Consider the following 13645-nt stretch of genomic DNA (forward strand, 5'->3'; position numbering starts at 1 on the left):
TACTGAGAGAATAAAAATAAAGGGAAAAGAAGAAATGAATCCTACACCATTGGAGTACTTATAATGCCATGCAAATTACAGTGTTACACAGAAATACTAGTTATTAATCATTTATTCTTATTACAGACAAGGAAGCTTTGTTTCAGACAGACTGAATGACTTGACCAAGGTCATACAGTCATCCTTAGTGGCAGAACAGGGAGACTTGAGCAATGAACTTTATATTTGACTAACATGTGTCAAAGCCATAAATATGTGATCTTCAGGTACACCATGTAAAATAAGACTGAAATAAGTGGGGAAAGGAAAATAAGTCAGAGTCCACCCCGCAATCAGAAGGAACTGCCTCATGCACTTTGGAGAAGTTAAACCACTGGAAACCACTCATCACACATTACAAAGCTACAAGAAAAAAAAAAAGCAACAGTTTTCAGCAGAGACTATGCTTTTCTCAGCATGCCCAAGTCTCATCTTCTTTGGCCACCTCTCCCCTTTTGGGCATATCATCTTCCTACTACTCACAGAGATGCCCTTAAGGTCTTTTCTTCCCCTCTCCAAATCTGATTTCAGGACAGGTTGGAAAACATCCTTCCCAAGGTGTAGAAGATTCATGACACTTTAAAGAAGCTATGCCCTTATATTTTTTTAAAATTAGACTTTATTTTTTAGATTAATTTTGGGTTCACAGCAAAACTGAATAGAAAGTAGATTTCCCATAACCATCTCCTCCCCACTCCTGGGTATTTTAATAGATATCAAATACTGAAACAAAAGTAAGAATTTTTAATCTGGGGTCTAGGGAATCTATTCATGGTCTTAATGGAGTCCTTGTTCCATCAGATATTATTATATCATGAATTATGGAATATGGGTGTATGCAGATTTTTAAGAAAGCAGGTTTCATCAAGTTCTCAAGGGGCTGGCATTCAGAAATAGCTAAAGGCACTAAGGTAACGAATAAAGTCCAAGTCCAGACATCAGGTAGGGAGACTAAAGGAATTATTTGGAGGCAGAAAGGCTTCATCACAGTCCCAAAATCATATCATATGGGTGGCTGCTATAGCAAGTATCAATGTGTATATACCAAGGCCTCTTAACTTCAACTAGGACTATAGAAATATCCTAGTTAACCAAAGAAATGCTTTCAAACATATGATGGCCACTCTCTCTCTCTCTTTTTAAAAACATACCTTTAAAGCTTCTATAACGAGGTCCCTTGCTTCAAGCTCTCCTTCAAGAATACTGAATAGTGTTAGGAGTTCTGGCTTGCTGAGTTTTTCCAGATTCATCCTGAAAGCCTAAAACAAGGACAATAATCAGATAATCTCCAGAAGACAGAGGTAATCTGATACTATTTAAGAAAAAATAAAGTGAGATAAGCGCAAGAATCACAGTAGAAAATACTTTTAAGAAAGGAAATGGTTAACTAAGAATAAAACTACCATATGACTCAGAAATCCCACTACTGGGCATATACCCTGAGAAAACCATAATTGAAAATGACACATGTACCCAATGTTTGTTACAGCACTATTTATAATAGCTAGGACATGGAAGCAGCCTAGATGTCTACTGACAGATGAGTGGATAAATAAGCTGTGGGACATATATACAATGAAATATTACTCAGCCATTAAAAGGAACACATTTGAGTCAGTTCTAATGAGGTAGATGAACCTAGAGCCAATTTATACAGAGAGAACTAAGTCAGAAAGAGAAAAACAAGTATCATATATTAATGCACATATATGGCATCTAGAAAGGTGGTACTGAAGAACTTATTTGCAAGGCAGCAATGGAGACAGACACAGAGAACAGGCCTGTGGACACAGTGGCGGATGAAGAGGGTGGGAGGAACTGAGGTAGCAGAACATACACATTGCCGTATGTACAACAGACAGCTGGTGGGAATCTGCTGTGTGATGCAGGGAGCTCAACCCAGTGCTCAGTGACAAGCTGGAGGGTGGGATGGGGTAGCAGGTGGGAGGGAGGTTCAAGAGGGAGTAGACATGTGTACCTATGGTGATTCACGCTGACGAATGCAGAAACCAACACAGTATTGTAAAGCAGTTGTCCTCCAATTGAAAATAAATTTTAAAAAAGAAATGGTTGTAATTAAATGTAAAAATAAGAACTTTCCATAAACGGAGCAGTAAAAGAAAATAAAATTCATTTTAATTATTGACTTTATCACCATTTACAAAGATCAGGTTTTCATTATTTTTCCCTCCTGGCATATATTCAAACATCCTAGAAGGTCTCAGAAAGAATTGTTATTGTTCAGTAGCTAAGTTGTGTCTACTCTTTTGCAACTCCATGGACTATAACCTGCCAGAGTTCTCTGAAACAATTAGTCACTAGTTTTATTCACTAGAAGTTCAGGTAAAATTTTGTTATAATGAAAACTATTTCACTGAAAAACTGTTATATCACAAAAAGATATCTAGTTTTAGACAACCAAACTCTAAAAAACTGTATATAAAACACTCTTGGATCCCTCTGAAATTGGCTGAAATCAATTTGAGCAAAGATAATGTTTGGTGGGAGTGCAGGAGAAATTTTTCTTTTAAATTGTCTACTTTCACAGATAACATCTATCACAATATTTATATTTCACAGTAAAACAAGACTTAAGTGCAACCATGTACAAATGTACTTTTAAATAAGTGCTTAAATATAGTTTAAACATCTTAATTGGCCAGGCTATTATAAACTGAATTTATTCGACTTAACAAGTTCACATTTCTATGAAGTCTTGCATCTTTTAAAATACGTTATATGGCAAATTGCATGGCACAAATTCAACCCTTTCCATAAGATTAATTTCTCACAAACCACACATAGATAGAAGTTAGACTATGATACAATCTCTGAAGGCTCTTCTGGCTAGTGTGTATGGTAAGACACATTTTATAACTTACAAAGTAGAACAAACACTGTTTTCCCTCTCCCACTCTCTACTTTTAAATTGCCACTCTCATGTAGTTTTTTTTTCCCCAAAGTGAATCACAACATGACTAGTTCACACACCCTCTAGTAACTCCCAATTCCTATGAGCACATTAAATTTTAGGAGGCACACAAAAGAGTCATTGATTCCTTCTAGAACTACTGCCTTTAAGCGAATGAGAGCATGTAGAAAATACATACCTCACTGTGTTGTTAGATATCCTTCCAGAACATGCTGTACGAATCTTTTGCCACATGGTAAAATATGTTCAATGTAACTTCAGCTCTAATTGCTAAATTTCTAACTGGTGAGGGTTAGCCACTAGTAAGTAATTCTCACATAAGTATTAGATACCTCACAACAGTTACTTTAAAAGTAAAAACTAAAAAACAAACAAACAAAAAACCCCAAACCCACAAACCTAATAAAGCTACACTTAAAGATTAGTATGTTGGAAAAACACATTACTTTGCAGTCAGATAGATGCCAGTTTGACATCTTCCTAGTTGTGTGACTGGACAAGTGTTCTGATTCCCAGTTTTCCTATCTGTTCAAATGAAATATCTAACTCATAGGACTGCTGTAAAGATTGACTTAATAAATACAAAACATCTTGCCAAGCTCCTGATACAAGCTGATCAATGCTTTCATTATTAAGAACTACTATCCTCTCTCATTTTCCAAAAGAATTCTGAGAAAGGCATTACCAAAACTAGGGATAGTCAAGATCAGTTACTTTAGAAATAAGTGACTCTGGCTACCCTTTTGTAGTTGGGAACCACAGATAAAGAAGGATGATAGATAGCATCCTGGAGTGAAGAGTCGTGAGGAATTTAAACTACCATTTGAGTCATTTAATGTTTCTTAGATGAAATCCTTCCCCCATTTCCTGATGGTTTCATGTTTTAATCTCTCTCAAGGATATTATAAAGCAGAGGAATCATTTTATATCTTTCTTCACCTCTCCCCTGATGTTAAGTAGAATAATGAGCACTTGGTAAAGGGACTTTATAAATACTAACTGCACTAGTTGAGTAAATCAACTAGGAATGGAGCCAAAATGTATTTCCTTCAATATTTTTTTATTCCTTAAATATTCTCATTAGGAAATCTAAAACTGTGGTTTAAGGAAGCAGTGTGATGAGTGAAGAATGTAGAATTTCAGTCTCAGCTCTGCTACTAACCAGCTATATAGTTTTGAGGAAGAAAAAAATTATCTAGCTGCTCTGGCAGTGAGTTTCCTCACAGATGAACTAAATACACTAGACAATCTCTAAAGTCCTTCATGGCTCCATTCTAAGCTTTCATGAGTGGAAATCAAGAATTATTTGTTAGAGAAGTCAAGTAAGAATTATAGGTTAATATACAAAAGGAACTCAAACAGACTATCCTTAAATCAAAGTTTTTGATTTGTTATGATAAATATACATCCTCAAAAAAGAGTGAAATTGAAACAGTCTTTAGTCCCTTTAATTACTGGGTTGGCCAAAAAGTTCGTTTAGGATTTTCTCTGAGATATTATGGAAAAACCTGATTAAACTTTTGGCCAACTCAATATAAAACAGCCTAGTCTAAGCAAGAAAAAATTCTGTTCTTTGTCAATGGCATAAAGAACAATATTCATGTTACATCTACACTTGGAAATAACTTCTGCACACCAATTTTGATATCTGGAACATTTTGCTAATGTGTACCAATTATTTAGCTTGGTGTCTACAGGAAGTGAATGTAATACAAACATGATACAAGAGAGAAAGAAGGGCCCCAGCTGTGTAATTCAAACCCAAGAGATCTGTTTTTGCATATTCCCACAACCATTCTTTGTAAATATTAAAAATTTCCAGGTTTTTTGTTGTCCTTTACATTTGAATCTAATTTCAATACACAACATACTGCAGTAACTTTTTGTCTGAAATATAAATGCATGATAGTAAAACTGCATTGAGTTTTAGTATGGCAGTGATATTCCTGGGGGTGGTACAAGGTGGGGGATGGGGTGGGGTGATACTGACCTGATAACTTATGGTCACACTTTAGTCCTCAAGTATGATCAAGTATAAATTCTTAAGGTTTTCTTCAGTTAAAATTTGGGAAAACTGACAAATATATTTAAAATGTCATCAACATGGTGGAAAAATGTTCAATGCTGCAAAATAATAGATTTATTGTCTACGTGACCACACTCTATAAACAATTAGTAAATCCTCAGAATGTCAACTGCCATCATAGCTGCAGAGGCCTAACAGCTGTAGGCTGATACAGACGAGAAATAAGAAAACAGCCACTTCAAGATGAAGCTGAGTAACACTGGAACAAATACCAGGAATCTGTCTTCCCTTTTGCAATTATAATTAGGCAAAGCGAGGCCTTTCAAAGTCTTTTTTGCTTTAAGATGTCCACTGCCATTTCAAGGACATCTTATTAATGTCACTAGAAGAAACTGACTTTCTCTACCTGAACTGACAAAAGCCTATTTGCTTGAATCACTATGACTTACGCGCAATGCACTCAGATTTAAAAAATAACATGATTACAAATGAACTTTTCAAACTGCCAAATTTTGGTAAGGAAAATTCTCATCCCTTTATCTTCTGCCAATCAATAAACAAATCAATCTGTCACCACCTCAACTTTGAAGGGCTTATTACTCATCCCAGCTCTACTTTTTCCCACTTATTTTCAAATATTAAATGCTGAATTATATGTAATTTTTGGTTTATGCTTTTCTAATAGTGTATTAGACACAGCAAACTTTTAAAAAAGATAGGTCCTAAATTTTATTTGATAGAACATAATTTCCATCTTGCATTTTAAGCTTCTGAGTTCATCTGACTCAAATTTCTGCCTAATATGTAAATAATTTGGTCTGAGATTTTCAGAAAAAGGCTGTTTCTAATTCTATATTCATTATCAGAAATATGACTGCCAGATTTTTGGCATGTCACATCGTAGTCTACAGACTCATTCTCCACTTATTTTCTAAAAGAGTTGTTACTTGTCATTGTCACTGTCCATTAAGTAACTGAGAAAAACAAGATCATTTCAACCAGATGCTCAGCTTGTTCCTTCCAGCAGAATCTCTCTAAGACCCAACTTTCCTTAGAGTTTAGATGCAGATATTTTTGCCTAAGGAATTTCTATAAATTTGAAATAAAAACCACTTGTGGACAAGTTGTCTGTATATATTATCATACACTGTGGTATAGCTAGCTGTATTATATTAAGCTATATATTAAGCTTTATAGTTTTTCTCAATGAAAAAATACATATAAATATATACAATAAAAAGATAAAGTTATACATACTACAATACCCTGGAAAAATAAGCCTATTTATAGACTAAATATGAAGCTTATTTTTAAGTTAATAATAAGTGATTTCAAACTGAATTTGCCCGCTTACCATGTGGTGTATTTATATGCTACTTCTCACCAAGTCAGGGCTAAGAGCCAGGAGCGCATGAAGGTCTTCGGTATACACTTTCATGTGCCAACAGCCACAAGAAGAGAATTACGGATATCGAGGACACCGGCCCCCCACCTCCCCTGTACCTCTTCAACACCAGTGCTGGTTCTGTCATGGAGGTATGCTGCTGTGGCTTGGGCTCTGTTCATTTCACTTTGAACTCTGCTCATTTCACTTTTTACTTTGGGTAAAGGCCTTTTCCCTTTACCCAACCTCCACTTATTGTGGTTCTGGCTGTGCCTTTTCCTTCTTGCTCTGGAACTCATTCTAGATGATAGCAGGCGTTGTTGCCTTTTTACCACAGAGACTGGATGGCAGAAAAAGAAACACCCCAAACAGCTTCTATAGCTAAGTAAGCAGTAAGGCAGGGCAGGGTGGAGTGCGAGTAAGATGTTTGTCTATCTAGTATCTGGGTGTATGTCTTTATGTGGAGCTGAAGGCTTTATTTCTAAGTGGTGGGTGATATGGGACATGTAAGAGAAAGCATTTTTAAGAAGAGTCTTAGATATTTCCAGATATAGAAGCACCTCAAAAAAAACAACAACACAAAACTACATAAATTTTTTTTTTCAAATTCACTTGGTTAGCGCACATGCGCGCGTGCACACACACACACACACACACACACACAATCAGTTATTTTACCCAGGAGATCATTCTTGCAAAACTGGATAAAAATAATTTCATTATTATATACTCACATATCAAATTTAAGAAATTTACACTTAGGCTACAACTGACAGATATACAGGCCATTCAGTAAGTTTTCAATTATAAGTAATAGGATAATAGCAAAGATGTAAAGCAAACTTGCTCCAATTATGTAAAGACTCTTTAGTACATATAAGCAAAACCAAATTTCAGAAGGCCAGTGAATTCTAAAAATTCAAAAAATCAACACTGACATACAAAGTGGGTGTTTTGACAGCTTTCTACTAGATAATGTACTTCCTTAAAAACCCAGTATATATGAAATTAAAAAAAAAAGTCACATTTATAAATACCAAGTCTAAAATAGATAAAAGTACACTGCTGTTTAAAAAGAAAATGTATCCAAAGCAACCTTCTATCTGAGGGTGGAAGGTGTTGACACATTACCTTGACTATCTCAAGATTTAAGTTTCCCCACCCTCTGGCACTTCTGGCTTTTCATAAAGGTTATTCATGCATTTGGGGGTGAGAGAGTGATAGCATCCCATATGGTACTTTCGGCATTTTAGGATTAGGCTAGTAAAGAAAAACATGTCAAAATATTATCAGAAAATACTTTTCTAATTACGAAAGCAGATCTTTTGTACATTTACTAAAGAGTTGTTTTTGCTATTATTATTTACAAAGATTCTAAATTCAAGGTAGAAAAACAAATCTTCTTACTAAATTCTATAATACTATGCAATAAAAGCTTTACTATAAATGTCAAGTCAATCTTCTTTCAGTTGAAGGTAAAAGATATTACTAAACTATTTGTATTTTTTGTACTTGTGTGTTATGATGTGTTATAGGTTAATTGTGTCCTCTAACCCAAATTTATATGTTGAAGTCCTAATCCCTAATACCTCAGAATGTGATATATTTGAAAACAGGGTCTTTAAAGAGTGATTAAGTTAAAAATGAGGTCATGGGACTTCCCTGGTGGTCCAGTGGTTAAGATGCTGCTTCCACTGCAGGGGGCACCGGTTCCATCTCTGGTCAGGAACCTAAGATCCCACATGTCACATGGCGCAGTCAAAAAATAAATGAGGACACTAGGGTAAGGCCCTTATCTAATAGCCTGGTGTCCTTGTAAGGAGAGAGATTCGGATAAAAACACAGGACAGGAAGAGACCATGTGAAGACACAGGGAGAAGATGTCTCCCATTTAATAAGTCAAAGAGAGAGGCCTCAGAAGAAACCAGTGCTGCCGGACACATTGATATCTGATTTCTGGCCTCCAGGATTGTGAGAAAATAAATTTCTGTTGTTTAAGCAGCCCAGTTTGTGGTACTTGTTATGGCAGCTCTAGCAAACTAACACAACATTGTAATCGTTTACTACTGAAATTTTTAAACATTATTACTGCAAATAGGTCAAAATCTTCCCCTTACTGAGAGTGCCTGAACAGAGAATCCCTTGCTTTGTCTTATCAGTCTGATGATCGGATTATGCAAAACGGAATGGTTTTGTAACAGTTTCAGAGAGTATAAATTTCAGGATACTGAAAGATAAATATAATAGACAACAGTGCTAAGGGATTGAGAAGCTTGTTTATCCAATACTCTCAATGTGTAACTTTGAAGTAGGTCTCAAGAAACCAGCTCTGTATAATGCTAATACTTGTTAAGGTCAATACTTAAAATGCTTTCAGAATTCTACTCAAAGCTGATGCTAGGTTACCAGATTTTTTAGATTTATACTTAGGGCAGAAATTAATAATGATATAATTAAGCTTACCAATATTAGTCACCACTTCCCCAGAGTTTTATTTTTTAATCAGTTTTTTTTAGAATTCAAGCCATAGTAGTAATAATAAAACACACACACACACACACACACACTTACTGAGCTGAACGTTAATGTGTTCCAGGCAGTGTTCTAAGTACTTGATATGTATTAATTCAGTCCTTACAACCTTAGGTGATAGACGTTATAACCATGAACCAGCCAGTTCATCATAACTATCACCTCCATTTTAAAGATGGGAAAACTGAGGTATAAAGACTAAATAACTTGCTCAAAGTCTTACATGTATATGTGACAGAAATAGAATTTGAACCTAAGTAATTTAATTCCAGAGGCTTCTTTAGTAACTACTGCTACTTGTACCAACTGCTTACATCTGATTTTCTCATTTTACCAGCTACAATGTGAGTCACAGAGCTGGAAGCAACCTCAGAAATAATCTAATTTAGGACTCTTATTTTACAGATGAAAATTGAGACCAGAGTTGTTAAGTGAATTACTGAAGATTACAGTTAAATAGTAAAACTATTAAGGTACAGTCTAACCTACTTTCTGTGACACCATGATGGATATCAGTCTTTTGCTTTGGTTAGCTCTGTTTGAAGACTCATGTATCTCCAGAGTATCTGTATGTGTGTGTGAATGTCTGTCTCTCTCAATAGGTGTGTACATCTGTTTCCACCATTGTCTCTCCTACATGTTGCCAACAACATTTATACAGATACAGAAGAAAAGGAGGAAGTGGCCTCATGCCCATAAACAAACATTCAAACATCTCTCCCCCAAAATGAGGATGTTTGGCACAGTGCTATTAACAACAGATCTGTCTACCTGGAGATCTTGTTTATACCTTTTCAAGTATTCTCACCTGGGACAAGTCCAAACCAGAAGAGCTACATTAGTTAAGCTACTGGAATGTACATTAATGAAAATGAATAACAGTTTTTACATTAAAAATTTTTGTCATTAAAATTAAACATATGTTTTCTATTGTTATTATCAGGAAATTACCAGGAGTATTGACTATTTCAGGTATATCTGTCAGTGGCTTTATTTCAATGAAATTATTAGCATTATTTCAGAGAAGTAAAAGTTTAGGGGATAGATGATATAGACAGATATATATATTTCAATGAAATTATAACATGATTTCACTGAAATATGTATATCTGTCTATATCATCTAGCTGTCCATCATCCCCCTAAATTTTTGTTTCTTTGAAATAATGCCACCATGATTTGCAAAATACTACAGTGAGGGAACAATATGTAGACTGATTTTATCTCCAGTAAAATGATTCATGGGCCTCAATTCTACAGGCAGGCTGGGATACAAGAACTTTTCAAATATTAGTGTTGGATGAAGTTGTTGACTCCATCAAGATTTCAAATCAGGAAGAAACAAGAGCATGTGGTATGGAGGACAAACCCTAATACAGTCCAGATATCTGTGTTTTAGCTATGCCCATGTCCCGACTCTTCCTGAACTGTATAAAAATTTCCGAAAGGACTGTAATAGAAAATTATAACTGATGATGTTTTGCCTTTTAAATTTTGTCTTTTAAAGCAGACCACTGATTTTTTAAAAAAAGTTTAACAATTTGATATCAGTTGAAAACGACAAGGAGACCTTGCTCCCAGGTTCTTTGGGGACAGTAACTCTTCTGAGAGGGTGTATCTAAGTAACTCTTCTGAGAGGGTGTATCTAAGTAACTCTTCTGAGAGGATGCTGCAGTGGAGAGGGCTTGGACTTCTGAGTCCTACAGACCTAGGTTTATATCCTGGCTCTACAACTTCATACTTCCTTGATCCACTTAACCTTTGAGCTTTCCCTTCTTCTATAAAGTGGGGATGACAATACATACTCTAACAGGATACAGAAGGGTTTAACAGGGTTAGTGACTGGTCAGCTGTCTCAGTTGTTATCTCTGGAGAGCATGGTTGCATCTGCAAGGATGATGAAATTTTCCTTTTTCCAATGAGTAGTCATTTTCTACCATTCATGTGTATAATTTAGAAATCAAAAGAAGTTTACTCCTTCTAACCTGGCAGGTGGATCTGTTCCAAGAAGGTGATCGCCTGGCCAGTTCCTGGGGAAATGGCTTAGGAACACACACAACATTTATTTAAGCCAATGGTATTTGCACACCACTTGGGAAAGAAAAAGGACAATCTTCTGTCTAGGCTAGTTTTTTTGTGACTTTAGGATATAAATGAAAAGCATGACTTTGCTTCCGCTGTATTTCTATACCTTTTAGTCATCATAATTTTGACTTGTAATACTGATAAATGGGTTTTCTAAAAACATCACAGCTATTTTTAATATTAAATGCATAATAATATGTATCTATATTCATAACCCAGCAGCAGTTATTCTATTCTATCAATTCATCTATTTACATAGCTGTCTTTTGTCTCATAAGACTGCTCTTCCAGACAAATACTCTGTCTTATTCTACTTGATAAACTTAGTACCCAGCAGTCTCTGGTTCAAATGGATATTCAAAACATGCTGGTTGCATAGAAATGTACCATGCAGTACCGTGAACTACATTCAACAAAACTAGACTTTATCTTTTAGGAAATAAGAAGCCATTAAACATTTTCAACAAGGTGAATCTCATAATAAAAGTATAGTTTTAAGAAGGCTACTAAAGCTTGAAGTACAGAGCTGATTTGACTGAAGAGAAACTGGAAGCAGAAAAAGCACTTGGGAGAATAACAGTACAGGTGTAAGGTTAAAATGTGTGAAGGTGGATGGTGGCAGTTAAGAATGGAAAAAAAAGACGGATGTAAGAGACTTTGTACAAAATGTACAGTAACTTAGTACTGGTTCTATTTAAGGAGAGAAGAGGAGAAATAATCCCAGATCAGCTGAGGTTTTAAGGCTGGGTGACTAGAATGAGGATGCCTTTAACAGAAACAGGGATGTTAGAAAAGGAACTGGTTTTTCGGGGGAAATGATGTCTGTGATGTGAGACAGACACTGAATGAGGAGTAATTAGCTCCCCCAAGAGGAACATGATCAGTCAGTGAGTGTGGTGAAGGCTAAAGGTTCAGAAGCAAGGAAGTCTTTAGGCGTGGAGCCTTTTCAGAAAATTTCCTCTGCGCCTTCAGTTTAGGAACAAGAGGCAATAAGAAGCTGATACACAGGACTGGACCAGATCTTGTTTGTACGGTCAAATATTAAACCAGTTATGAACCAGATTGGTTCCATTCTTACTCTAGTTCCACTGCTACAACAGAAAGACCTACTTAGCAGAAACCAAGGAATGGGGAACCTCTTCCTCCCCAAACCCCCCAAACTTAGTGCTTCTTTTCTCTGTTACTTACCCATCAGGTCATTCTCCTCCCCATTATAATTTATAGCTCTTATCTCTCATTGAAACAACTCATCCCCGCTTGCTTCTCCCTGTGTACCCCTTCCTCCCTGGCAGACCCAGAGCACACTTCAGCCTCGCCTTCCCCAGCGGTTTTGCACAAAGGATCCATGCAGATGCTCCCAAGGCTCAGGGTCAGAAGTCCTTTTTGTCTGTAAACCCCATCATCCTGTGCTCTCTTTGTTTTCCTTCCTAGTTTCTATTTGAACTCAGTAACAATTAAGGATTACATTCTTTGTGGCTCCAAAATATAGAAGGATTCATTTAGCAGCAAAGCACACATTTAGAGTGAAAGCTCTGGCTCTGGACCTGAAATACAGAGCTTGGAAATAGCTGGCAGGGAGAAGCCATACTACTACATTCTTCACGTCAAAGCCTGTTTGTAATCCTGTTTCCCTCAAACCACAAACCCCTGTCCTTGACTCCCCTGACCTCTACTCTTAACTCCCCTGTCCGTGGTTTCTTCTCATCCGTTTTGATTGTTCCTATGAACTGCTCCTTACATTGGAGGCAGTAGAAGAGCTGTCTTCAAAAGGCAAAAAATCACTATTAATCAAAATTACCATGGAAAATCCCTTAAATCTCACAGAAGGTACAACCCGGCACCATGATCACACTATCCATGAAACCATTTATATGACACTGAGAGTGAAGGTACTTGAGACAGTTTGGAGTGGAATAACTGAAAATTCAGAGAGAAAACATCAGATGGTTGAATCCCTTGCCTTTCTTTTTCCAGGGCCAAAAAGTTTAAGGAAGATAACGCACATGACAAAATTATGAAACACACACTGTGAGACACACACACTGTCCTAAAAATTCTTCTGTCCAGATGTCTGAGATCATGACATACACAAGCTCTGCTTCCCTCTACTTAGGAAACGTAGCTAAGTAGTCAAATATTTAAAACCAAACCAACCCATAGCTAAAATCAGATACTAATTCTTCACCTTTGTTTAAATGATAAAGGAGTAAAAGAATACTTAATATTAATTAACTCATGTGCAGTGCTAATAATGTCAATAATACCTACCAATTATTGAGTGCTTCCTACATGCCATGTTCCTGTAATCCGTTTTTTAAAAAAAGCCTCTAAAAGTCATTTTTAAGTCACAGCTGAGGAAACTGAGATATGGTGAAGACAGAAAACTCTGCCCTTCTCCTGGGTCATACAGCAAGAGCAACAGAGTTGGGATTTGAACTCAGGTTTGCCTTTAAAGTCTGTGCTGTAAGTTAGCACACTTTATCGCCTCACCATAAATAACCTATTTTCTCACTGAAATGCTTTGAACTAAAACTAGGAAGATTCAATTTTTAGCTATTAGCAGCAAACATTCAGGAAATAAGAAAAAAATGGCCTTTGGTAACAGGCTGACGTGCTATCCCTGGGGTCAACCACCACAGACTGGACAA

At 36.3% G+C, this 13645-nt stretch overlaps 1 protein-coding gene across 1 annotated transcript in view; it reads right to left on the reverse strand.

Annotated features, from left to right (window-relative positions):
* CTTNBP2NL (CTTNBP2 N-terminal like) overlaps positions 1-13645 on the reverse strand; it is a 50424-nt gene that overhangs the window by 33096 nt on the left and 3683 nt on the right. Inside the window, exon 2 of the mRNA XM_065907001.1 lies at positions 1191-1298. Within this exon, the coding sequence (XP_065763073.1) occupies positions 1191-1289 (99 nt within the window). The 5' untranslated portion in view covers positions 1290-1298. The remainder of the gene's footprint in view (positions 1-1190; positions 1299-13645) is intronic.

Source organism: Muntiacus reevesi, chromosome 1, assembly GCF_963930625.1.
Source record: "Muntiacus reevesi chromosome 1, mMunRee1.1, whole genome shotgun sequence".
NCBI classification, from domain to species: domain Eukaryota; kingdom Metazoa; phylum Chordata; class Mammalia; order Artiodactyla; family Cervidae; genus Muntiacus; species Muntiacus reevesi.